General features: G+C 36.9%; 2 protein-coding genes and 1 long non-coding RNA gene across 7 annotated transcripts; all 3 read right to left on the minus strand.

Annotated features, from left to right (window-relative positions):
* Positions 1-1794: 1794 nt before the first annotated feature.
* On the minus strand, positions 1795-9953 carry LOC148730090 (uncharacterized). 3 transcript variants are annotated; one of them, XR_016001893.1, is made up of 5 exons: positions 9488-9953; positions 7221-7857; positions 6065-6851; positions 4130-4315; positions 1795-3584 (listed from the first exon to the last, which is right to left on the minus strand). It is a non-coding gene; the product is annotated as an uncharacterized LOC148730090 (long non-coding RNA). The 3 variants fall into 3 exon arrangements; XR_016001892.1 differs by having other exon boundaries at positions 1795-4315; XR_016001891.1 differs by lacking the exons at positions 7221-7857; positions 9488-9953 and having other exon boundaries at positions 4250-4315; positions 6065-6150.
* Positions 9954-14376: 4423 nt separating this feature from the next.
* Positions 14377-20740, minus strand: LOC148730091 (TBC1 domain family member 30-like). 3 transcript variants are annotated; one of them, XM_088760675.1, is made up of 7 exons: positions 20301-20735; positions 19425-19589; positions 16851-16912; positions 16709-16774; positions 15990-16109; positions 15339-15476; positions 14377-14559 (listed from the first exon to the last, which is right to left on the minus strand). In XM_088760675.1, exons 1-4 carry the CDS (start codon positions 20401-20403, stop codon positions 16718-16720), a joined length of 387 nt encoding a protein of 128 aa, XP_088616801.1. In that variant the 5' UTR covers positions 20404-20735; the 3' UTR covers positions 14377-14559; positions 15339-15476; positions 15990-16109; positions 16709-16717. The 3 variants fall into 3 exon arrangements, with proteins under 3 accessions (XP_088616801.1, XP_088616802.1, XP_088616800.1); XM_088760676.1 differs by having other exon boundaries at positions 14377-15476; positions 16851-18873; positions 20301-20740; XM_088760674.1 differs by having other exon boundaries at positions 14377-15476.
* A 1381-nt stretch (positions 20741-22121) lies between these two features.
* LOC148730092 (uncharacterized) lies at positions 22122-25328 on the minus strand. Its single transcript, XM_088762318.1, has 5 exons — positions 25159-25328; positions 23872-23916; positions 23403-23450; positions 22862-22999; positions 22122-22315 (listed from the first exon to the last, which is right to left on the minus strand). The coding sequence occupies exons 1-4, from the start codon at positions 25238-25240 to the stop codon at positions 22872-22874; spliced, it is 303 nt and encodes a 100-aa protein (XP_088618444.1). The 5' UTR covers positions 25241-25328; the 3' UTR covers positions 22122-22315; positions 22862-22871.
* Positions 25329-27372: the final 2044 nt, after the last annotated feature.

Below are 27372 nucleotides of genomic sequence, written 5' to 3' on the forward strand. Positions count from 1 at the left end.
GCTTAATTTTCCTCCTCTTTCTCCTTCCTTCTCCTTCTTCTCCTTTCCTTGTACAGCGGCCGTGCCAGGGAAGGGAACTCTCTTAGCATAATAACAAATAGAGCATCAAAATCTTACATGTGAATTTATAAGACAGAAATACAATAAACACGACTGTCTGCATTGTTTATACCATGAATGGACCATGCCAATTTTCTTATATTTTTTTTTAACCTCTAGCAAGTTGTCAAGCCGCACTATTTCAGATCTATTGTTGAGGAACCAGTCGTTAGTTATAGCCCAGAGGGGGAGGGGGTGGTGGATTTTGGGGATCATTTGGTTATTAGGGAGAACAGAGGGGGAATCAGTCGTCGTCGATAGAGTATCAAAGGAAAGAACTATAGATAATTGACGTCTGTCAATTATCTGCCAATGAGAAGGGCGGGGTGGGGAAAAGTCATAAGAATTTTACAGAGCCTTACCGGGGATTAGCTAAGACATGATAATTGAAATCCTCGCCCCCTTCCCTCTCCCAGACGATAAATATTGACCACTCCCTGAGTTCATTTCTCTGAAATAGAATCTGCACTGAGATTTTTGTCAACATTTACCTTTTATTGTTAATTTATCTTCTAATATAAAAAGAAGGGAAATTTTTGAGATAAAAAAGGGGGTCCCACCGTTTCCAGGGCTCGTTTAGGGAATGCAGTTCTTATATAATTCCTATATTATCATGAAAATTATATCTAAGAGCACTGGCTAATTTGCATTTTCGAAAATTATTCCTTTTCCTCCGCTACGAATCTATTTCAGCGGAAGAGTGACATTGCTCAATTCCGAGAAAAAAGTTAATAAGTCATCGTGCTCGTACGCGAGAAAATGCCGAAATACCTCTGGTGGGTTCCGAATATGAGTGGAACGGATTTTAACCACAACCGAAAAAAAAAAACATTGAAATATTCTCAAAGCTTTTAAACCGAGCCGAATATCCGGCGATCAAACCCCGTGTATTTCCCCACCTCCCTTTGATCCTCCACATTCCCCCGATCCCCCATAATCCCCCCCTGCCCCTTTTCCCCCCTTCCTCTCCTGATCCTTCCCTTCCCAAAGGAATCTGCATCGTCCTTTTCTTCAACGTTACATTTACACTTGTGATTTTCTTCATGTGTATCAGCCATCAGGCGATCAAGAAAGAAGAAAGGCATGCTACGTTATGGATCATGAACAAGCTTATCAAATCAAGTTCACTTTTCATTTTGTTCTTTAAGTTTTGTTTGCTGGCTTTTGTTTGTTTGTTTGCTTCTGTGTTCTTTACTTTAAATGAGCTTTTCTCTTTTCTTCTGGAAAAATAATTACGGTTGGATATGACCGAAATTTCTTTTAGGAAATAATTAAAGCGATTTTCTGCTTATGAAATCAAAGAAGCTTCTGTCAATCAAAATTGAATTGAGTTGTTAGTCACATGTAAGGGTAGGGTGTGATTTTTTATTAGATTGCCATGGTAACCATGTCTTTCTGGATATGTTTAGTATCTACCCATGTACAAGGAAATGTGCATCAGCTGGAGGAGAGAATTGACATTCAGATCTTGGTAGTTAAAGGGACAACGCAGTGAAAAGCATAAACGAGTAGAAAATATCTTTTATAGAACGCGAGGCGATTCCCACAAAAGGTTTTCCTCAATTTCTGCCATTGAATTAGTGCTTTTTCTTTTAGGTTTGAAAGATGATGCCACAAGATCCAATTAATTTATTGATCAACTTAAAGTTTATGAAAAGTCTCGCTTAGATGCTACTGTTGTTGATAGCGTGGTGCTCTCGATAAAGTATACGTTTTAATTACGAAATGTCAAAATCTTAAGTACAAGCCAGATATGCTAATCTTGCAGACTGCAAGTGCTCGTGCACTAAACTATGTATGCTAATTTCGTTGCGAGTCACATGTGAGCGTGCAACACTGTCCACTTTAAAGAAAGAGTACTAAGAAGAGCGATGATCGCGTAGTGTCTGTCGGATTTATAATGTTCAGAAATCTTGCGCTCTTAAAAAGGCAAAATTACAATTTCGAAAAAAAGTTTTTTGGCGGGAAAATTGTCTCTGGAAAAAAAGTCTGCGTTCTTGAATTGTGCTTAGTGTTTATCAAACAATATACTAAGTCTTTTAGCGGGAAAAATGTTTTCCGATGTAAAAAAAATATTTTCTCCCGTCAAAAGTCAAGTATATCTTTGGTTTTAACACCAAACGCCGTTCAAATCTGCAGAAAGGTTTTTCCTCTTGGCAACCCTCCATACGCAAAAAAAGTAAAGCCTATATGATACAATGTATATAGGAAGTTCATATATTTTGAACGGCGGTATTAGATACGTATGATGCACGATCCTCGCAGTAGAGAGCGCTATATATGCAATAGCGAAAATCAGACCTGAAAAAAAATCAGGCCTGTACGGTATTCGAACCACGGACCTCTGCGATACTAGTGCTGCGCTCTACCAATTGAGCTAACGAGCCAACTGGGAGCAGGGCGTTAAGTTGATTCGTAGTAAACCCGTGATGATAAATCAGATACAATGTATATATAAAGTTCATATATTTTAAACTGCTGTGTTAGATACGTATGATGCACGATCCTCGCAGTAGAGAGCGCTATCTATGCAATAGCGAAAATCAGACCTGAAAAATATATGAACTTCATATATACATTGTTTCTGATTTATCATCACGGGTTCATTACGAATCAACTCAACGGCCTGATTTTTTTCAGGTCTGATTTTTGCTATTGCATAAATGTGCTCTCTACTGCGAGGATCGTGCATCATACGTTAAGCCTATATTTTGACTAGTTACCAGGCCCAAACAAACCCAAACAAAACCAAGCACCTTGTCGTGTTGTAAAAGTCTGGATTGACTCTGCCGTGACCTTTGACGACCCCGCTGATTTTAACTGTCCTCGAGCTGCCTGGATAATTTACGTCGTATCAATAGAATAAAACATCTTTTGGACAACAAAACTCTTACTTTAATTATTAACGCTCTTGTTTTCAGCAGGCTTTTCTATTGTTCTACTGTTCGGGGTAATACCTCTAGCAAAAGCATTTTCTAACCTACAACTCATTCAGAACTTTGCTTGCAGAATAATCCCAGGTACCAAAAAATTTGATTATGTCTCTGCTGCGCGCAAATCCCTTGGTTGGTTAAGTGTCCCTCAAAAACTTCAATTAAATACCGTTACCATGGTCCATCAGAGTAGAACAAAGCAGGCACCACCCTATCTTTGCGATTTATTTCATGATAGATTTAATGTGTCCGGACGAAATACTAGAAATATGTCACAGTTAACCCTTGGATGAACAGTTAACCTCTTCTAAGTAATTCTCACTGTCACTACTTTCTTGCTTAGAGTCACTTTTATTATCTTATATTTTACTGTCACTAAATCAAAAACAAAAACAAAAATCCAAACCAAATTTTCAATGAAAAAAAATTTATGATTTTACATTCAGTCAAGAAGATGCCTTGACAAAAAAACACTTCAACCAGCCTTGACCTAGTTGATGAAACAGGCACAACTTTATTTGGAGCCTTCTTTTTTGCTTCTTTACTCATCTCCTAGAAAGGAAAGTGATATTACCTGAGAAAGTAATACTAGTAAATTTCATTTTTTTTAATCTTTATTACACAGCAATTCATAAAGAATCTTAAATTCACAAATATAATTTGTTAGAGAATGCCTCACAGGTGAATAGTGCTGATTCACTGGTTCAGAAGTGATTGGCAAGGTGCCACTGACCGCCAAGCAACCAAAGAAAACAATCTCCAACTATTTTTTGTTATATTGACAGAAATATACTACTTTTTTTATTTCTGTATGGTATAATAATATATCAAAAAAGTTATTCACTCAAGTGTTGGTGAATATTATAGTGGTGTATATAAACCCAGCCAAGTGGCAAGGTTAATATCCACCATTATTCGCCTCCACTGAGGAGAATACTTGCTACACGGAACAATTTGTTTTACTTCTGTTAGAAAGAGAAGAAAAATACTCTAAGAAAAATATGTTTTAGTTCACCAGAATTTCTAATGAAGAACAAAATACAAAACTTAACCTGGACAGCAAAAATTGAAGGTTTTTGTTTCAAATCACTGCTTACCTGAATTTTACTCTGCCTCTCTTCCAGCTCCTCTGGAGAAATAACTTCTTCTGCTACCTTAATTGTTTATTGTATTGTCACCTAGCAACTAGAAGGTCAAACAGGAAGCTTAACACTTACCCATGCCACTCTCATAACAACTAAATTCTTGTTTCTCATTAGCAAAATACTGGACAGGTCACAAAACTGAAAAAAAAATGTTTACATGTGAATAAGAAGTGGTTCATCGAGTAGATTTTAAGTGCAGCTCAAAGATAAGGGGTCCAAAATATGCTTGTTAAACTCGCATAGAATATGCCTACTTAAGAACAGCAGCGGACTAATCTTGACAGACAAACATGTACAATGAAAACAGTGTTTTAAAAATGCATCCCTATTCTGGGATGTCAAAATTTGTCAACACATCAAAGCAAATTGTGAGAATGTCTTAAGTAACTCTTTCAATACTAGAAGTGATAATTAACAATTATTCCATGAGCGTGCATTGTATATGAGATGATAGATAGCCAATGAGGTGTGTAGCGCCAAGTTGGCTATAATCATCTCCTATCCAACAAGCGCGAGTGGAATAATTGTTTTATAAAAAACGCCCCCAAGATATTAGACAAAATCAATCTTCTCTTCTTCTCTTCTTTTTAGCTCCCTTTAAATTTTAAGCTAATGCATACACTTACCATAATTGTAGACTATGGTATATTGGCTCATATACCATAATCATGGCTAAGCCAATAAAAAGTCTTGAATTGCATTATCCAATTGTGACCAGGCTCACAACTGTGCATGACATTGCAATATTTTTTTGTTATAATTTTAGAATTACATCTTCAGAAACTATTTCCTATGATAATCAAATTATCATACACACAGGATTTGCATCATAAATTTCCTTTAAGTCACACCACCACACCTAACTATTTCCTATGATAACCAAATCAACCTAAACACAGGATTTGCAGCTAAATTTCCTTTAGAATGATCACACCTAACTTCCAAAATTTTAGAGAATTTCTTGCTGTTGTTCGATTCCTTATAAAAGAAGTACAGTTAGTTAGTTTAACTCAGTAGTTCAGAGTATCAAGACCAGCACTTACAAGCTCAGAACCTCTTGGTCACAAAAAACGAACTCCAGTACGTGAAACCTCAAGTTAGTGACCTATTTTACTGAGGATTTGCTTGCAATCACCCTTTCTTTTTATCAGTAGTATTTCTTTTGTACTTTCCTGTATAAATAAATTTTATTGTGGCTATAAGTCTGTCTCGTTGTTCAAATAACAACATCAGAACCTGCCTCAGTCACACAATGATCCAGTTTTTAATAATAACATAAAACCTCTCCCTTAAACAATCGAAGCATTATTCAGCCTACATACAGGTAATGAGAATTCTTAAACTTATCAGGTAGAAGTTGTTATCTTGATCTGACACCAAATTCCTGTTACTAATTTTCAAGGAAATGTGTAGTGGCTAGAGAGGAGAATTAGCAATCAGATCTTGGCAATCATGTGAATTCTGAAGAATTGAGTGAGTAAGTAGGTTCACAGTGCAGCTCAAAGATAAGAGGACCAAAATATGTCTGTTAAACTCATAGAGAATCTGTCAAAGACCAGGGCAAGACTAGTCTTGACAGAAGAGCATACACATTTAAAACAGTGTTTTAAAGCATGCATGTCTATTCTGGGATGTCACAATTTTTCCAAACATTAAGGCCAAGTATTAGAAATTGTCTAAAGGGATATAATTCACTCAAACTTTCACTAACTAAGCAAGCAAAATTGAAGAGTGGGAGAGAAAAAAAGCCCTGAGTGACTTACGACAAATTACAAGGTTCTCCTTCCAAATTGTCATGTATCGCCTGACAAAAAAGTGAGAAGTTGGTGTTCCATCACAAGTAACCATAGGGTTCTATTCTAATCACCCCTTTAACTGTTATCTCACCTTCACTGATACAGCTGACATGAGTTGAGCCTTTGCTCTACAGTTTGGACAGTCTTGAATGACTAAGAAGAAACAGGAAATTAAAAATAACTTCAATTATACTTTTTTGTCCCTAAACAAAATTCTCAAATGTCATAGCTAAGCAACTCAATTTAAGCAACAAAAGGACAGTTCACAAATTATGCCTTAGTTTGCAACTGAGAAGTACACATAAATTGTTCTTTCTCTTACAGAAAACAAGTGAGCATGCAATTTAAAAGTTTTATATCAGTGACTCTGTTGAAATTATGGTTATCTTTTTAATTCTGAATAAAAAAATTCTACCCTTACCAATGAGTGGTAGAATAAACTATAATTGTAAAATAATCTGACATGACCAAATAGATTTACCTAATAACCCTAACATCAGTATGCATATTCTCCATACTGCTCTCTATACATTCCCTAGGGTGCTAAGAAGGAGAATTTGTTAAACAATGAAGAGCTTATCTTTTGTTGGTGACCATTTTCCTAATTCTCCTGACCTTTATGTGTGATACAGGGACGATATTGTATTGAGAAAGTAGATGTTAGTCACTCTTGGGGATAAAGAGTTTAGATGAATTTGAACTAAAAAGAAAAAAAATAATGCTCTGCAACATGTCTTACCAAAGCCAGTCCCTGATACAACCAAAACAGAAAGTGTGTGAGCAAGGCAAAGTGTGTGCCAATACCATGAGTTCACAACAGATACAGCAAAGTAATTCCTCATATAAATCTTTCAGGCACTTCTTTGATCTGCTGTCAACTACCAGTCAAAAGAAAAATTTAACATGAGCTCTGGTAATGCCATTTAAACAATTCTCCCTGTGTTCTTTTAGAGGATTACTTGGCAATTTGGATGGAGAATATGGCATTCTATCAGAACTGAGGGGAGAATGACTAAGTGGCGATACTCCTTGTTGCTTCATGCTAAGAAAACCAGGATAATCAGTCCAACTGGGCAGGTCACTTTAAGCTCTAGTACAGACTTATCTAGTACCTTCTTTTACCAGATATGACACTATTGGCTTTTTTCCCACATATTTCTTCAATATACAGAATGCCTTCAAGGGAGAGTTGCATCACGCATCATGAAGTTGTGTTTAATTCACCTAGCACTTTGAGTTAAATATACCTTTGTTCATTTTAACTTCTTCCTGTGGATCAACCTTTTGATCACCTTCCAAAACCTGAAAAATATATTAATCTTTATGATGGTGGCCAAGAGCACTGTGCTAAAAGATGCTAAGATACCTTAAAGAATAAATAATTTTAGTTAAGAAGTGTTGTTGTTGTTGTTGTTGTTAGATACTCCTAAAACCATATATCTCTACCATAGAAGTTTCAAATGTGCTTCCAAAACAAAAATAACTACTTCTCTTACTCTCAACATTGATTGCCAAAAGATGACAAAAATAGTATCCAGACTTAACTGAACAACACTTAAGCCAGTGGTATTTATGATGGCATTTAAAGAAAATTGAGAGAAAATTTTCAGAAGGTTGGGTTAGTCTTCCTATTTCAATAGAGCAACAGGTAGCATCATAATTTCATGTGTCTTTCTAATGATTGAGATAATATCATACACTTTTCTGGAACATAAAAATGAACTTCCTCCTTTAAATAATTATGTTTAATTTGTACATTTTATTAAATATCTGCTACAAATTAAATATCGTAGTTTGACTATATGATGCCTTTAAATTATAAGAAGTCAAGAATTGACCTGCTTGCCTTCCATGCTGCCTTTGGCCTTCTTTTCACAAGGGGAACTGAAAATTATCAAAACACAACTCAACCCTAGGCCTGACCTGTTTTGCATCTGTGTTTACATAACGACCATAAGTAATGCTGTTTTACTTTTTTTTTATTAATTTTTATTTAATTATATGATTCAAGGAAATTCCATTTCATGACTCATGAATTCTGCTTTTAATTGCAATTGAAACTGATATATGGCATCAGTTTTTGCAAGCAATTCAATGCAGAATTCTACAGGCAAGGGGATGCTCAACTGATTTGGAAAGCTATTTTACCTATTCAAATACCCGTCATGCTTAACATAAAGGAGAACATACAGTATTGCCACTTTCCCAGGAGGGTATGCCAGTCCATTGCAGTTCATCCCCTTTCCCCTTCCCCCTCAGTAGTCCCTCAAGTTCCCCTGACAGCTTTTTCTGTTACCCTTTTATACACTCTTGGGTGGAGAGAGGAGCTGTGAGAGCACTCTCAGTCATGTCCGTGAACACAACACAATTGCCTCTCTGTGGACAACTTATAAACAGGTACCCTTCTATTACAGTACATGAATTCTTCTTATCTTATTTTCATAAGACGTCTTATAAGAATTCATTATTCTATCATATTTCTAGGATCTAAAACCCCACAGTCCCCTCATAAATTTTTCACCTCTCTTTCCAGAAGCCCACACTCCTTCCACTGGGTCCAGTAGCCCAGTATCATGAAGGGACCAGTCATTTATTACAGGGTAAGGGGGGGGGGGGTTGGCAGGTGCAAATGGGGTGGGGGCATACCATTGTGTGCACCTGAAAATGGGGGGCTGCATAAAATTGTGCAACCATTTCTGAGGGGCCATGTACTTTTATGCATTCCTATTTCCGTTCCACAAAAAAAGAAACACTCATGGAATCATTAACATTAGTCAAATATGATTTATTATCAAAGTGATGGCATAACAAACCAACATAACATGGTGTATTAGCAGTTCTTTCACATTGGAAAAAAAACTTCATGGATTACTCTGTATTACTCAGTATCACTGTCCTCTGATTCACTGTTTGAGGAGCTGAGGGCAAGTACTCTTTAATTAGTGTACAAGCTTGATCACTTATAAGCCCTCTTTCCATCATTTGCTTTAGCCAGTAAACTTGTGTCCCTTTCAAGGATATTTGAGCAGCCAACTTCCTTAACTGAAACCTCACCATCAGACAGTAGTTTGGAGATTAATGCCTTTCTCTTATTTTCACTATTTGCTTTACTAGTTTGATGAGTTTCTGTGGTTGAGGGCAGGTCATCTTATTTTATGTACAGACTCAAAGGGGGGCCACATTATGTTATGCAGTGGAAAGAACAGGCTCATGGGAAATTATGTATAGGAAAATTAAAATGCACCAGTCCACCCCAACTCCAGCCTCTAATAAATGACCGGTCCCTGACACCTTTCAAAAGTACCCTTACCTCTCTGTCATGTACCTATAGACCACTTTCATAAATGGCTGCCGGATTAATATTCTTTTGTTTAAATTCGAATTTGCCCGAGTGGCCTCGCTTGAGATAATGTATTCTTTTGAATTTTGTACTGGAGAACGAGGCCACCCAGGCAAATTTATATGTAAACAAAAGAATTTTATTCCGGCAGCCATTTATGAAAGTGGTCTATACCTTAGTACTTCGCTTGGTGATACAGGATTTTTCCATTTACTTCACCTTCGCACACTCCCATCTCTTGATCCTTCTCCAAAGGAGCCCACTTCTTCAGAATCATAATTTTTGGCAGACCTCACTAAAAGTATAAAAAAGCTCTGAATCGTACGCCGACAAACACTGTATTTCTTTTGTTTTAACGCCTGCACCTTCAAAGACAACTACATCACCGTCGCATAGGACAGCGGAGCTACGCTTTGTTAAGCCTGCAGAGCAGGAGTAATTTGGGCGAGCGAGTGCTTAGTTTTGTCTTAGGGAGAAATGGCCGCCATCATTGATTTTAGTGGCAAGGGAAGGCTGGGGAGAGAATGCAATTTGTACCGAGGGGGTGAGTGACGGTCAAAAGTAAGGAGAGGGCCTGAGGTTGGTGGGTGAACATCTTACTCTGACTCCAAATCAAACACGACGTCGGATAAACGATCAGGAGCTTGTAATCTTAACTCGCCCCCAACATGACGCCTGCACAGCAGGCTAGGCTTTCTTTTATTTACTAACAAGTTTTTACAAGTTTTTACAAGTTTTTACAAGTTTATTAGGTCTTCCAAAACAGTTACTTACAATAAACACCGACTGCAAATAGCGAGCCAATCTAGGCGGGCGATGTTAAGGACAAACAAACACGAATTAGTAATTGAAGGCGTTAAAAAAGTCGATTTTGAATACATTATTTGTCAAAAGAGGAAAAAAAAAATGATAAAAAGTGAAGAAAAACATAATTTATGATTGGATTGTAATTAAGATGCCTTTTTTATTTCAGAAATAAGAGTGCTAGTGTCAGCATAACTGTTCAGAGTTTCTAGAGTTTCAAATAGTAATACTTTAATTTTCTTTTTGAACATATGCATTGCCAGTTTCCGATAGCTTTTGGGAATGTTGTTCCAAATTTTAGCACCAACAATGGAAAAAAAGTTTTTATGATGATTGAGCCAACTGATGATTAATATAGTAGTTACCAGAAGATGATGAGCGAGTATTATACTGATGTATGTCTTGTGTAGAAGTATAGATTACAGATATTTTGAGGTGCAGAGTTAGCTGTTATATCAAACTTTAAGATTGATGAAAGTTTGAAGTAGAGCATTGAGATTGGCAGAATGTTAGATTGGGCGAAATATGGAATCGCATGCGTTCTGAAAGTCAGAAAATTGATGAGACGGACGGCTCTCTTTTGGAGTTTAAGAATTTTTTTCTAAATGAGATTTGGAAGCTCGGCCCCAGGAAATGAGGCCGTAAGATATATAGGGGAGAAATTAATGAATTTTTAATACTTAGAAGTGTTTTAAAAGGGACAAAGTGTCATAGTCTCGAAATAATTCCAATATTTCTGCTGATTTTTAGAGAAATATATTTAATGTTGTTTCCAGGATAAATGTTGTTCAATTATTACCCCTAAGTATTTAACATTATCCTTACGTTCAAGATCAAAGAACGTTTTAGCGCGGCCATCATAGGCCTTTATGCAAATGTTAAAATTGATGCATTTTTGATATGGATAAAAAAATTATATAGTTCGTTTTCTTAATATTTAAGGAGAGTTTATTTACGATTAACCAGACGACAACTTTAATTAGTTCACAGTTGACGATGGTTTCGAGGGATTTTAGGTTTTTATCAGCGTATAAAAGGTTAGTGTCATCAGAAAAAAGGTAAAAGGTTAACTTGTTTGAGGCCATGTAGATATCATTTACATAAATAAGAAATAGCAGGGGGCCAAGTACACTCCCCTGAAGAACGCCACAAAGGGTACTTTCCTTTCTAGATCATGACGTGGGGACCTACTTGAGTGGGGTCTGGATTCTAGGAGAACCAGTCGTTTACTATACCCCGGATGCCGTAGTGGGATAGTTTATGAAGGAGGATAGAGTGATTCACAGTATCAAATGCTTTTTGAATGTCAATAAATACACCACAGGAGAACATTCCCTTGTCCGTGTTTAATTGAATTTTGTTCACAATATCCAGGATTGCATGCTCGGTTGAGCGCTGTTTTCGGAAACCGTACTGAGACTCGTAAAATAAGCAATGTTCGCTAAACAAGGCCTTTAGGCGGTTGAACATAATTTTCTCAAAGAGTCTAGTAAAGAACGAAAGATGGTCTTAAAATAAGTGAGGAGAATTCGCTACCTTTTTATAATCAAAAAATGGATAGATATTCTAGTCTTCTCGGATAAGGACGAATAAACCGTAGGCCCCGTCTCCTGCAAGGTTAGGGGTAGGAGACGTTAATTTCCCACGCACGAGATTACTGTGTGGTGGATGTCCTCCCCTGGGTTGGTATGGGTGGGAATTGGCCCTGAAAAGCCCCTATGGGGAGTGGTCAAGTTACGTATGTATGTATGTAAGTGATATAGGACTATAGTTTCCAGGTTCAGCTTCGTCCCCATCCTTAAATATTGGAATAATCTTAGCATGCTTAAGTTTGGAGGGAAAGATACCCCTTTGAACCGAGTTGTTTATTAGAGTTGCCAGAGCGGGGGCTGATATAATAATTATGGTGTGAGCATTTAAGATATATAGGGAGCCCGTTATATAAAACAGCCCGTTCAGTCCCTCACAATCAATTCTGAACCTTCCTTCGTTGAAATGAATTTCAGTATGAACACGACTAATCATTAAAGGACATATGGCACTGTCCATAACAACATCCGAGTGTTCTTTGCTGCGTCCGAGATGACTGACAGTCGGTTTTGGCAAAATGTATTCTGGTTGTAGAGAAGGATGATAGGATTTCCCTTCGACCTTCTGTAAACAGAGCATTTTTCTCATCTAATCTCAGTATGATAAAACCTCTAATACTAGTTCAAGATTCTTGTAGAGTTCTTGGAGAACTCTCCAAGCGGCCATTTTTATAAACAGACAACTGCGACACGAAATTCGGAAATCATTTGGGAAAGATAGGACAAGCTCGGATAAAACTTTTGGATCATGAACAAGCTTATGAAATCAAGTTCACAGATAAATTAAACTTTCAAACACTACTGCAAACATATGAATGACCGGGAAAGTAAGAGTTGCATAATTATTCTCATTCCAACGCGCGCTCAGTTAACAACCCCGAAAGTTATAATTGTGTTCTCTCTCTGGAGCTGTGTATGGTCAAGTCCAGTTTTTAAAACATGTTTTTTTTTGTTCTCGTTTAACAAACTACAACTAATGGACAATTATTTTATGACTTCACTCTGACGAAGACGAATAAATGGCCGCTATTAATAACTATTTTGTGCCAATTCATTTCAGTTTTAGTAGCCTTTGCAAAGATCTCATAAATATCATTAATTTAGCATTGAGTAAAATTTATCAAAATGCAAAAATTGATTTATATGGAGATTTTCATCGCTTCAACATAATTAGTGTCATTTTGAATGGTTGCGTTCAACTGCTGCATACACTGAGAGAGGGGTGCAATTTGTACATGTAATCACATGATTTCGGTGCAATTTGGAATAAATAAGCACGAGTAAATTTTTTCAAAGACTAACAAAATTGCAAGTGCTTATTTATTCCAAATTGCACGAGAAAATCATGTGATTATCTATTAATAATGTACATGAAAAAATACGAGGTAGCTTCTCATAACTACGCAGAAGAAAAGCGCGCGTATCACGTGCAAAAAGAATGTATTCAAACCCTGCAAGTGACATTGACCTTGATATTGACCTAGACATTGACCAATCAGAATGTCTGGTTTGTTTCTTTCTTTGCACTGAATTAACTCTCTTCTGCACTGAATTAACTGAAAACTGCATTAATCTTAACCAACCAGAACTGAGAAATTGTTTCATGTATATTATTAGATTTGAAATCAGACACGTTTTATCAAAATCGAACGCGCAGCGCAAGTCCATTTGAGATCACAAGTATGTGAATGAAGAGTTTTGGGGAGATCACATGGTTTTCAGGGGGAACAGAGGGGTGATCCGTCTTCGCCAACAGAGTATAAAGAGAAAAGTGACCTCGGCAAGCCATGTCTTAATTTCACCAAATATCATCGGAATGAATCAATTTATGGTGAAATAGTAATGAAATAATAAAATAATCCCCTGAAGGAGAAAAATTGTGAAGCAAATTTTAATATCGTTATTGGAGGAGGATAAACAGGTGTCGGAAGAACATCACGCAAAATAGTATTGCCTGGAAACGAAATGGCGTTCTCTTTTTCGAAGTTTTTCAGAACTAATCCTCATAGACAGGCATTTCAAATTCCAGAGGCACCCTGCACTTTAGGGTTTCGAAAACCCGAGCTTTCATAGAGCTCTGAAGATTAAAGGAAGCCTGGACCACAAGAAAAGGTGACTGAAGCTTAACACTTTTTGGGTAACCAAATCAATTATCATACAGCTTGTCAACTAAAGTTCTCCCCAATGGTATGGATAAATTATCATACAGCTTGTCAACTAAAGTTCTCCCCAATGGTATGGATAAATTATCAAACAGCTTGTCAACTAAAGTTCTCCCCAATGGCATGCATAAATTATCATACAGCTTGTCAACTAAAGTTCTCCCCCCCTCCCCCCCCCCCGGCAATGGTATGGATAAAAGACGAGGCGTCGCTAATAGGAGGAGTTCTTAGGATTCGCTTGAGCTTCTCTTATCGAAGAGAATCCGAAAGTTATTGCTTGTCGTCTTATTTTTTTATATCATTCATACCCCAAATGACACGTTAGTGTGACCTCCCCCCCTCAATTCTTATGACTTTGCTGGATATTTTCCTTACTGCTTGTCTGATTAAGTGCCGAACATACAGTTTGGCAGGTTATTATCTGCGTACAGTAAAAAGTGTTCCTTACTGAAACTTTCAACGTGCTCGCGATCAAAAAAAATTGAAAAAAAAAAAAGCCACAATCATCTCAATTAAAATAACACTTTTAATGATCCCCTTCGTTGAGAAGCTCTAAATCTACAGTCATGAAAAAATCCAACGAAAAACAAGGAATGAAAACAAAATTCGATTACAACTACGTTGGTGCTAACTGCGATTCCCTCTAAAAACCAACCAAAAATCAGGCTGAAACTGTCCAGGTAAATTGCGCCTGATGGAGAAAACAAAGGAAATGAGCATTGCAGAGCAAACAACGGTAACAATTATAGATAGCGAAGAGAATATGAAGTACGTATGATGCACGATCCTCGCAGTAGAGAGCGCCATTTATGCAATAGCGAAAATCAGACCTGAAAAAAATCAGGCCTGTACGGGATTCGAACCACTGACCTCTGCGATACTAGTGCAGCTCTCTACCAATACGTGCATCATACGTATCTATAACCGCAGTTCAAAATATATGAACTTCATATCAGAATATGAGGTGAAAGAACTTATCCCTCAAACATACTCCACTTCCAATAAAAACGTTTTTAAATCCAACTTTAGTACTCGTTCCTGCGGCGCGACTAATTTGAGAACAACAGCTGATTGGCTAACGGTTCTACGGTGAAATATACTGTGTGATGTTTGGAAACCTGCCGTTTGGGGTTTGTGGTGTTCTATATATTTAGCCTTGTATCCCATACACTCCCATCAGTGACCAAGACAGAATTTCTCCTTACAACATCAGAACTATATCAAGCAGACAAGTAATGAGAATAAAGGAAAAAATCAATTAAGGATCATGAGTTGATCCAATAACAAATTCTCCAAACTAACATCATAAGAATTGTATGGCAGACAGTAAGGAGAATAACTAATGAGATCAAACTAACATCATAAGAATTGTATGGCAGAAAGTAAGGAAAATTACTGATTAGATCTTGGGAGTTCATGGGATACATGTCACTTTGTTCAAACTTCAGTTTAAGTGAAAGTTCTCTTTACCTTATATATTTCACTTGGAAATACAGTTGTCATCATTGCATCGTCCGCTGGTACCACAACCCCAAGCAAGGCAATAGTCATGCCTGTAGCTACAATAGCATCCAGGACCCAGCGACTCCCAGTGAGGGCAAATGCTGGCTGAAATAGGTACACAGAAACAAATAATTGATATGGAGATAAAAGTCTTCGTAATGTGTTTGTTAATTATATTGATTTACTGAATGACTGACTGCTGACTCACTGAATGAATGATTGATCTTTCTGTTCTGCTGACTTTTGGGCACACAACGCTAATACTGTTTAAATCTTAATAATATACATGAAAACATTTCTCAGTTCTGATTGGTTAAGATGAATGCAGTTTTCAGTTAATTCAGTGCAGAAGATAGTTAATTCAGTGCAGAAGAGGGTCAATTCAGTGCACAGAAAGAAACAAACCAGACATTCTGATTGGTCACAATGATTGGTCAATGTCAAGGTCAAGGTCAAGGTCAATATCAAGGTCGATGTCAGGGTCAATGTCACTTGCAGGGTTTGAATAAATTATTTTAGGTGAACTAGATCACACAACAAACTACAACACTCCCACCTTATTGGCTCAAAGGTTGTTGAATTTTTTATGACATGTTCCTCTGTTATTTAAACTCTTACCTTTACAATTTGTGATCCTAGCTCATCATCATCTGGATTACTCCTCTCATTAAAGCAAAACTTAGCTGTCTTTTCCCAGTCCAAGTCTTTGATTTTACTCTCAGCAAGACACAGCCACAACTGACAATAAATTTTTATTTATTACAAAAGATGTTATTCTCTTTATATGGATTACATCACAATCACCACCAAAACATATTTCCTAACTGTAACACTCATGCACCATAATACTCATAGATGAGAGAAGAGGAAAGAAATATCACAACAAAAACTAGACTAAGGATTTGATCATGATAAACCAGAAAATGAACAAAACACTTTGATGAGTCATTGAAAAAAATGGCATAACTTGAGAATAGCACATTTAGGAAGTTCGATGGCATCTAAATTTGGATAAGACTAAATATTCCTTCAGTCCAAAGCAAGGGAAAAGATGAGCAATTTCATCTTTGACATGTAGAGCTACATGTAAATATTAACACCAACACTTTTGACATTACACAATACACACTTTTCATTGCTAAAAGTAGACACTGGCAGAAAGTTTATTGCCCTTCTTTTGAAAGAGAAAGAAGGATTGAAACAATTTTAACATATCTACTCTACCAAAATTGATCCAAATGCATTGAAAAAGATCTTTTGATTATTGTGGGACAAATTTCAAGTAAGAACATGATTAATTTACCATGGAGAGAACTTGATACCAAAGATCAACTTACCCTTCTTCTTCACTGTGAGGGCACACCTTCTTTAAGTCTGGCAATTGTTTTGAATGCAGCAAGCCACTGTCAAGAAAAATTATCCCTGTTTATACAAGGAAACCACTAAAGAAAACTGTCACAAAAAGTAGTCATTACTAACGTGTTTAAATGCCTTCTTTCCAGACTGAGGGATGAAGGAAAATCTGATTTTTGTATCCACACCTGAAAAGAGACAAGTAGTAATCCACTTTTTGATCATTTTAAGCTCTAATTATGTAGACCTGCATAACATTAGACATTAATTTTTTCCATTCCATGTTAATGTTCGATGACTGAACCCCACATTACAAAGATTGGAGCCTAAAGTAAATGAAATTTCAATTTTTTTTAGGTGAAAATTTGTCTCACAAAACACAAAAAATTGCTCATCCTCAAAATTGTAAACAATTTGCAACATGCCATCTTTGACACTTGTCAAAGTTTGAAACTGGTTACATTTGATATTGAGTTTCAAAAAATCTCTGTAGTAATCCCCTAAACCTACACATTTTATTTGAAGAAATGAATCCTACTCTCAAAAATTAGATGGCACTTTGCAATGAGTGAGAATTGACACACTGAGTCAAATACAACATTACCACAAATGCACAGTGTATTTGATATCACCTAATATCAATAAGAACAAAAAACCCAGAATGTGCTAGGAAGTAATGTAGCATAACTATAATTTGATAATGGTTACAAGTATGCCCTCTATTTTATACAATACATGTGTAATACATCATGTACAGTAATAGTCAGGTAAAGAGAGGATTAAAGAAGTCTCCATGTTTTGATCGAACTATTCACAGAAATTCACTTTCTCTGTTAATACTAACTCATCATAATGTGCAGATGACAAGCTAGAAACAGAATGAGATGTGTAGAACATGTTACAATCAAACGCTTCTATGCCATCACAAATACTTTATAAACAATATCCTTTAGCATACATTTAATATTTCTACTGATCACAGAGCAATGCAAATTAAATGTATGACTCGCCAAAATAAGGTTTTGTCACTAAAAGTTCAAATTGCTTAAAAAAGTCATACCTACATCAGCTTTGCTGTGATTTTATAATTATTTAATGAGCCTTTATACATGATATACCTTTGCTACCTCTGAATTCACCAGACAATGTCGCAAGTTACCAATTAAAAATTGTCAAACCATGACAAGTGCCATCATTAACTAATGCAAAAAAAATTAAAATTGCAAAATGCAATTTAAGATGACACAGGAGTAATTCAGTATTTCAATAAGAACCCGCATTGTGAGAAGTCCCTTTAGAAGCTAAAAAAATAGTGATTTTCACATTCAAGCTGCTGAACAAAGTAATTTTCTACAATTCCACACCAAGCTTGATTACTGACAATCAAGAACACCAATTGTTTGGACCACTTCTACATTTGGATTTTCCCAAGTATAATTCAAGGAGAAAATTGCATTTTCAAAGAGCTGATCAAATTTTCTCTGAGCAAATGCAAGACTTGCCAATATCATTTTACAACTAATGAAATTTCACTGAACTCAATACAGCTGTAGCATGACAACTGTGGTTGGATTTTCCTAAGAACAGGACAGAGCTTCAGGACAAATGCAATATCACAAGAGACATTCTACTACAACATATTTCCTAATTCCTTGATTATTGTGTATCTGGTCTGCTCAGTGCAGATCTTCATTTTAAGAAGAACCAGCTGTGTAGCAAAAATCAAATGAATGTGCTGAAAATGACATGCCTGTCTAAAATGTCTGTGTCCTAAAAGCTTCTGGCAAACTTGATAACTAAGCTTGTCAATGTTATTCCAATAACTTGATTGCAATTTAATAATTTTCAAAGTGTAGCCCTTGAAAACAGGTGCAAATCTTGACAACTTAGCAAAATTTGCATCTAACACTAATTTGTCTCTTTTTGGTGAAGAATGTTTAAATTGGTGCCAATTTGAAATTGTACAATTTCTTGGTCACTAAGGGCTCAGTGGATAATTGGAATATTTATAGTGATCTCAAAGCTTACAGTTAGTAGTAACTTTTTGTTCTATTCAGATAGAATCACCAGGAACAATGCCAGTGTCTAAATCTATACTTCCATCTAACAATACAAATACAAAACCTGTAAAAATTTCGAGGCCTCTCACCTATAATGTAAAGAGATAATGATTGATCAATGAATAACTTTGCATCTTCAGGCCAAAAACACGACGTGTCAGACAATTTACATTACAATAGATTTCACAAGGTTTAAATTTATATGTTTTTTTTAACATAGCTCTACACACATTGTACAATCTTCATAGCTGTTTCTAGAACATCACGCTGTGTTCAGGTGTTAAAATCAATTTTAAAATCTTTGTAGAGATAAATTTACCTCCAGTGAACGCGATTGTAATACAAACTAGCGCATAATCCTAGCTTGGACTATTACAGGAAACAGCGACCTTTGTCATGAAAATTAAGCGGTCGTGAAGATTACAGAGAATGCTACGTTTGATATCTGCTCAGAAAAAATCGGGAAAAATCACAAACTATACCACAAACAGAGCTAGTGCTTGAAAATTTCGTGGTTTCTTTGACTAGTTTAACCTTGGCTGGCTAAATATTTTCCAAAATTAAACTGCTGCAAACAACGAATTAATGATCATAAATCGATTAAGAAAATTCTGAGGCGTTGCGTGGGTCAAATACTTACGTCTTTTCAACGAAACCGCTTGAAGAATAGCACTTAAAACATCGAAGTTTCTTTGAAGTTTGTGAGCGTGTTTATCCCTCCGTTTAAGTTGCTTGACTAATTTTGTCGAAAGCATGGATATCCGTGTTCGCATCTCCTTAGCCATGATTCGAAGCTCGTCTGTGTCTGTGAGCAGAAAAAAAAGTTAACAGAAACATAAACAACGTATTAAAAACGATCACCTGTACAAATGCTAACTATTTAGAAAAAATTTCAATTCTCTCCAGTGGTCAGTGCGCTGGACTCTGGGTTAAACGGCCCGGGTTCAAGTCCTGGCTGGGGCTTAACGTTGAGTCCTTAAGCAAGACACTTCACTCACATTGTTTCGTCTTCTCGGATAGGACGTAAAGCCGGAGGTCCCGTCTCTTAAAAAGGGTAAGGGGTAAGAGACGTTAATTTCCCACGCACGAGATTACTGTGTGCTGGATGTCCTCCCCTGGGGTGGGTTGGGTGGGAAAACAGCAGGTCCACATCAGCTTATACAGTTGCCAATAAATTCAACCTGCTTGAACAAATAAACATGATGATGATGATGATGATGATGATGATGATCTTGGCTTTCTACGTATCATCCTAAATTGTAAACTAGTTCTAAACAGTATCGAACACAAGATAATGTCCGAAATTCGCCAATGCAAATCAATAAAAAAGGATAAATTTCTGTCCTCATTTTGCAACTAAAAATTTTCCTCTGACTTCTTCTTTTTAATATTAGACCGCAAAGTAAGAGTGGAAAATAATTTCGAATAGTCAAACTGCATTCAAACTTTGCCCTTTTGCTGCTAATTTTACGAGAGCACGATGGTGGAAATAATATTAGAAGGTCCTGCCTCTAACCTTTCGCAGGAGAGTTCGCTTTTCGTCCACCGTTCACCGCGTTCTTCGAGGTCGAAAGAACCACCGTAGAAACTTCCCGATGTTGTAGAATACTCAGTAACATTGTCACTATCCACTGAGTCTCTACTGTGATACTGGTCGTAAATTTCAAACAAAAGACAGTCGACAATCGAAGCTTCCTTGATTAATTCACTGCGTTGTTTTTCCGGGTCGAATTCATTTGTAAATACTGAGTTTTCATTCGTACCAAAACCCCAATCAGAATCTTCACTCCTTGGACTCAAAGGGCTTTCGTCGTAACTACTTTCAGTACTCAAACTTCCCCGTTCTGTACTTCCTTGCCGCTCAAAGTCTGAATCATCATCTTCTTGGTCCGCCATGTTTGTCGTCCGCTGACAAATCGACACGGCTCATTTGAAATTCATTGGTTGAGCGCTCAACTATAGCAGAGGTTTCTTTGTTTACAAACAACTCGACGCGAATAGTAGATTCCCTTTTTCCGCAGCCAAGACAACTTTTTAATAAAATCGCAATTGCGGAGGTTCAAGGTCTGGAAATCAAATGGCACAGCTGAGGAAAATTAATGAAATATACTCTCTCTCCCTTCGCGATAAATTTCACGGACCGAGGCTGATGAGATTTGATCATTTGATCACTGATCTTCAACCTTCCTTTGAAATAACCGACATAACTCCGTTAACGAACACTTCTTATTGCTACGAAAAAAAAAAAAGTTTTAGATAAAATTCAGTACTAACTAAAGAAAAGCTAGAGCGGGCGATAAAGGCATTTCAGAATGAACGTGCAGAAGCGTGAAAACCGACGATAAAAAAAAAAAAAAAAAATCTTGCCCAAGGTGTTATTTTTCAAAAATACATATGCCAATACCCTTAACAGCCTTTTGTTGTAAAAATCTATTGGTGATTTGCTATAATGTTCAAAGAACATATCATACCACATATCACGCCACTCTACTGAAAGTTTTCTTAAGGAAGTTGTTGCCTGGATACAAAAAATTGGTCTCAAGGTGGACTATGGGTTAGCTGATTTCAAAGAAGGAAGAGTGACCTTGGCAAGCCATGTCTTTCACAAAATATCATCGGAATGAATCAATTCATGGTGAAGTAGCAATGAAAAAATAAAATAGTTCACTGAGGGGGAAAAAGATAAAGCAAAGTCTAATATCGTTATGGGAGGAGGATACAATCGTTATTGGCAGAACTTCAAGCACAATAGCATTGCCTGGAAACGAAATGGCGCTCGCTTTTTTGAAGTTTTTCGGAACTAATCCGGATAGACAAGCATTTCAAATTCCAGTGGCACCCTGCACTTTAAGGTTTCGAAAACCCGAGCTTTCCTGGGGCTCTGATGGTTAAAGGTAGCGTAGACTACAAGAAAAAGTGACTGAAGCGTAACACTTTCTGGGTAACCAAATCAATTCTCATACAGCTTGTCAACTGATTAGAATTCCCCGCAATGGCACGGATGAAAGGCACCGGCTTCGCTAAGAGGAGGAGTTCTACGGGTTCGCTTGAGCTCTCCTTATCGAAGAGAATTCGAAAGTTATTATTTGTTGTCTCATTTTGTACGTAATTTATGATATACAGGTATTCATACCCCAAATGACACTCTAGTGTGTGACCTCCCCCGCCCCTCCCCTCTCATGACTTTGCTGGATATTTTGCTTATTGCTTGTCTGATTAAATGCCGAGCATGCGGTTTGGCAGGTCATTATCGGCCTACTATTAAAGGTACTTCGAGAAACTTACAACGTGGTGGCGATAAAAAAAAAAATTGAGAAAGAAAATTGCCACAGTCATCTTGATTGAAATAACACACTTTTAATGTTCTTCTTCATTGAAAATCTCTAGATCTACAGCCATCAAACAAACTAACGAAAAACAAGAAATGAAAACACAAAAAATTCGACTGCAATTACGTTGGTGCTAAGTGCATGGCGACTCCCTCTGAAAAGCAACTTAAAGTCAGGCTGAAACTGTCCACGTAAATTGCACCTGATGGAGAAAACAAAGGAAATGAGCATTGCAGAGCAAAGAACGGTAACAATTATAGACAGCGAAGAATATATGAAGTGAGAGAACTTATCCCTCAAAAATACCCCTCTTCTAGTAAAAACGTTTTTAAGTCCAATTTTAGTACGTGTTCCTGCGGCGCGACTAATTTGAGATTAACAGATGATTGGCTAATGGTTCTACGGTTTGTGGTGTTCTATATATATATTTAGGCTTGCATCCCATACACTCCCATCAGTGACCAAGACAGAATTTCTCCTTACAACATCAATACCATATCCAGCAGACAAGTGATGAGAATAGAGGAAAATATCAATTAAGGATCATGAGTTGATCCAATAACAAATTCTCCAAACTAACATCATAAGAATTGTATGGCAGACAGTAAGGAGAATAACTAATGAGATCAAACTAACATCATAAGAATTGTATGGCAGACAGTCAGGAGAGTTACTGATTAGATCTTGGGAGTTCATGGGATACATGTCACTTTGTTCAAACCTCAGTTTAAGGGAAAGCTCTCTTTACCTTATATATTTCACTTGGAAATACAGTTGTCATCATTGCATCGTCCGCTGGTACCACAACCCCAAGCAAGGCAATAGTCACGCCTGTAGGTACAATAGCATCCAGGACCTAGCGACTTGCAGTTAGGGCAAATGCTGGCTGAAATAGGAACACAGAAACAAATAATTGATATGGAGATAAAAGTCTTCGTAATATGTTTGTTAATTATATTGATTTACTGAATGACTGACCGCTGACTCACTGAATGAATGATTGATTGGCTGACTGACAAGCTGACTGACTGATATTGATTGATCAATGACGAGATTCATCGATTGATCGATTGAACCGTAGCAGCTACAGCAGCCATCAGATTAAGGAGCCGAAGATAGTTTTCAAAACATACGAGCAAACTTCCTGAGGCGCAGGAAAACCGAAGTGAACAATTCATGACTAGTTTTAGCTTTTCACCTCATTGGTGAAGTAAGTTTTATAGACAAATCGCCGATTGTAGAAAATCAAGACTAACAAATTAAAGCCAGGTAGAGTCTGTACAACTTACGTTCACCGCGTTTCCAAACAGATCCGTCCATTGGAATTTCATTTAACTCTGAAAAATCATACGTAGGTAGGAGAATAAATAGTGAATAAATAATGAAAGAGAGTGGGGTTCAATTTGATGCGAAATCAGACGCAGCGTGGGTCGATTTGAAATCACAAGTACTTTAATGAAGGATTTTGGGGATCACGTGGTTTTCAGGTGAACCAGAGGAGTGATCCGTCTTCGCTAACAGAGTTTAAAGAGGGGGGCTATAGAAAATTGACTTCCAATCAACTGCCAATAAGAAAGGATCATAAGAGTAAAAAAAGAACGAGGGGGGGAATTTTATCGTGACACAACCAAAATCTTCTAATCCCCTCTTAGGCGCAAAATAATGAACGGTCCCTTCGTTTATCTTTTGGAACACAATTACCCTTGAAATACTCAATTGACTAGACTGGGTTCAATTCACATCAACGGACTGATTTACCTGAGATATCCCTTTCCGTTTGCTTCGGAAAGCTCCTTATTTCATCTTAAAAACGAAAAATCAAAATCAGTGGAATCAAAAGGCAATCATTTTTATCCCAAACCATTCATGATGCATGTGTAGTAACTGTGTGATGTATAAAGAGTATAACACACTTTTAAGAACTATGCGTCGATCAATTCTAAACTTCCAAATGCCCCCTCACCTCCCCTGGCAATTCCTAAGCATCTACATTTTTGAAGATTCGCTCGTTTAAATTCCCCGGCGCTCTTCAGGCCAAAATTGCTTTCAATTTCCTTCCCCCCCCCCCCCCCCACCATGATTTAGTGTGAAACCACCGATTGCTGTAGAATTTAGAAAAGTTACATATTAGTTGTTGATGCTGCTGTTTTGTTTTGGCTTGTTGCTCACTCAGGGGCCATTACAATATTTAATTTTTTGGAGATTTTACGAAGCCAGGCTTAAGACACCTCGGGAATAGTTTTCTACCTGTAAATGATAACAAATCAAATCAAATCCCAGCAACAACTGAAAAAAAAAATTACAATAAAATAATTTGCTCTTAGCCGTCATTTAAAGGTAAGTTAGATCCACTTCGAAAATGTACACCATCAAAATGGTGGTGGCCAATCGATTTGTTTTCCTTGGATCGATTTTTGAGCGCGCGCAAAACGTCTCAACTCACAACAAATTTGAAAAACAGGTCAAGGTAATCATTTTCATCACAAAACATTCATGCATGTCTGGTAACTGTGTGATATATGAAGAGTATTAGGAATCATTTTGTGCGCCTAATCACGTCAAGAAAAAAGGCACGGAACCCCTGCCATTGCGCGCGCGCGCGCAAAATGTCTCAACTCGAAAGAAAAAACACAATCATGATATTAAGAGAAATTATTTGATCGTCGCTAACGTTATTTCGAGACAATTTTAACATCTACGTCAAAATACAAACTAAGAAAATGGATAAGAGTGGTGAGTTTTTCCACTTCTTTAACTAACTTGAAGCGCGCCAAAACGATCTCAGCCTATGTTATCCAAATATCGGTAGGATAAAGAAAAATAAGAATAGAAATGCAAGCTTTACTTTTTTTCTTCGGATTTTAACACTAGTCAAAATTGTATCTTCAAAACCTTCATAGAGTGCCAAAATATTTGGAACCTTTTAACTTTTTTCGAACTTTAAGTCTACTGATCGAAAGGCGCCAACTCGGCTGATTATGCACGCTGGGTGAGGATCTATAAATATATCTACCACTCTGCCAACTCGAAATAAACGGTTCTTACCTTCAGTCTCACGAAGTAATGGCACTCTAGCGGCCGAGCAGATGCTAACGAGAAGAACTAAGGCAAGGACAAAGCCGTTCATCTTTTCTGCAGAATAATCGTGCGACCAGAAGATCAAACGCGAGGAGACTCTTCTTCACCAAAGTCGAAGTGAAAACTGAGCTAGCTCTTTTTTCCTGAACTTATTTATGTACGTTTTGAAAATAAATTTTTTATTCAAAAATAATCATGCTTTTGTAAAAAATTAGCAGACTGCAACCAAACCTCATTCTTTTATTCTTTGTAGTCCAGCGAGAAATTACCCCCATTTTTACTCATAAGTGTGCACAGCCAGTTTTATTTCTTAAAGATATTTGACATCGATTTACGTCAGTGTGAATAGTCTTGTTAAAAATCCGACATTTCTTTGTAAATTTTGGGGAATGCGTATAGGAAAACAAAACGTTAACGCGGAAAACTATAATTAGCCAAATTGTGATATTAATGGCGCGATATCTTTGCCGAGCATTTTTAGCATTACAGACATCTTCAAGGGAAAAAAAATCATTTCAATGTACTTTTGTGCGGGTTTAGTAGATCGCGACTAATCCACAATCTTTTCATTCTTTGCACAGCTCAGCGAGCAAAGCGCGCCATTTCTATCCATCGGTGCATCTAAACCAGTTTTGTCACTCATATGCTCTTCTGCTTTTTATCAAATCTAGTTTTTAATAATCTGAAATATATTTCTCATCCAGCATGGGGTAAACCCAGCTAGTTTAGAAAAATATAGAAAGTTATCCGCAATTTTGAGCCACCAAGGTATTGCGTACTACTACATAATGTTTTTCATATTGACTAGTCGTGTATAACACCATTGTAATGTAAAGGTCACCCCAATTATAATGGCTAGAAAAAAAGGGATGTCATTGTACTATTGTTCTGGTGTAGCCGACTGCGACTAGTCGTTTTTTTTTTATGTGTGCACGCATTGACTATCAAAGCCCCCTTTTTTAATCAATTTGTGCCTCTCACCAGTTTCGCTTTGTGTAATGACTATTTTGTGTCGATTTAGATGTTGTTGCCTATTCGGACCTGTTCGAAGACATGATATTAATCATCTATTTAGAATGAAGATGTATTCAAACTTAGAAACGAAATCAATTTAGTTAAAGACTACCCAATTTCTATAACATAATTACTATCGTTATGAATGGTCGCACTCATCTACAGACTACATACTCTGACCTGCTTCCAATTATTGTGGAACCGGTCCGCAATAGACTTACCGTATCCGTCTTGACACCTCTACAAACTTAGAGAAGAGAAGACTCTTCTTCACCAAAGTCGAAGTGAAAACTGAGCTAGCTCTTTTTTCCTGAACTTATTTATGTACGTTTTGAAAATAAATTTTTTATTCAAAAATAATCATGCTTTTGTAAAAGTTTAGCCGACTGCAACCAAACCTCATTCTTTTATTCTTCGTAGTCCAGCGAGAAATTACCCCCATTTTTACTCATAAGTGTGCACAGCCAGTTTTATTTCTTAAAGATATTTGACATCGATTTACGTCAGTGTAAATAGTCTTGTTAAAAATCCAACATTTCTTTGTAAATTTTGAGGAATGCGTATAGGAAAACAAAACGTTAACGCGGAAAACTATAATTAGCCAAATTGTGATACTAATGGCGCAATATCTTTGCCGAGCATTTTTAGTATAAAAGACATCTTCAAGGGAAAAAAATCATTTCAATGTACTTTTGTGCTGGTTTAGTAGATCGCGACTAATCCACAATCTTTTCATTCTTTGCACAGCTCAGCGAGCAAAGCGCGCCATTTCTATCCATCGGTGCGTCTAAACCAGTTTTGTCACTAATATGCTCTTCTGCTTTTTATCAAATCTAGTTTTTAATAATCTGAAATATATTAATCATCCAGCATGGGGTAAACCCAGCTAGTTTAGAAAAATATAGAAAGTTATCCGTAATTTTGAGCCACCAAGGTATTGCGTCCTACTACATAATGTTTTTCATATTGACTAGTTGTGTATAACACCATTGTAATGTAAAGGACACCCCAATTTAAATGGCTAGAAAAAAAGGGATCTCATTGTACCATTGTTCTGGTGTAGCCGACTGCGACTAATCGCTTTTTTTTATGTGTGCACGCACTGACTATCAAAGCCCCATTTTTCAATCGATTTGTGCCTCTCACCAGTTTCGCTTTGTAATGACT

This window comes from Stylophora pistillata, chromosome 5 (genome assembly GCF_964205215.1).
Source record: "Stylophora pistillata chromosome 5, jaStyPist1.2, whole genome shotgun sequence".
In the NCBI taxonomy this organism is placed as follows: Eukaryota; Metazoa; Cnidaria; class Anthozoa; order Scleractinia; family Pocilloporidae; genus Stylophora; species Stylophora pistillata.

What these genes read in the sequence shown, in the direction of transcription:
- LOC148730091 (XM_088760675.1), bottom strand. Translation starts at nt 20,403, where the DNA reads ATGTTACTGAGTATTCTACAACATCGGGAAGTTTCTACGGTGGTTCTT. An exon ending in AGCGAACTCTCCTGCGAAAG is followed by an intron (nt 19,590 to 20,300) that starts GTTAGAGGCAGG and finishes TTCTGCTCACAG; the next exon opens with ACACAGACGAGCTTCGAATC. An exon ending in AGCGGTTTCGTTGAAAAGAC is followed by an intron (nt 16,913 to 19,424) that starts GTAAGTATTTGA and finishes GTCTCTTTTCAG; the next exon opens with GTGTGGATACAAAAATCAGA.
- LOC148730092 (XM_088762318.1), bottom strand. Translation starts at nt 25,240, where the DNA reads ATGAACGGCTTTGTCCTTGCCTTAGTTCTTCTCGTTAGCATCTGCTCG. An exon ending in ATTACTTCGTGAGACTGAAG is followed by an intron (nt 23,917 to 25,158) that starts GTAAGAACCGTT and finishes TTCGTTTTTAAG; the next exon opens with ATGAAATAAGGAGCTTTCCG. An exon ending in AACGGAAAGGGATATCTCAG is followed by an intron (nt 23,451 to 23,871) that starts GTAAATCAGTCC and finishes ATGATTTTTCAG; the next exon opens with AGTTAAATGAAATTCCAATG.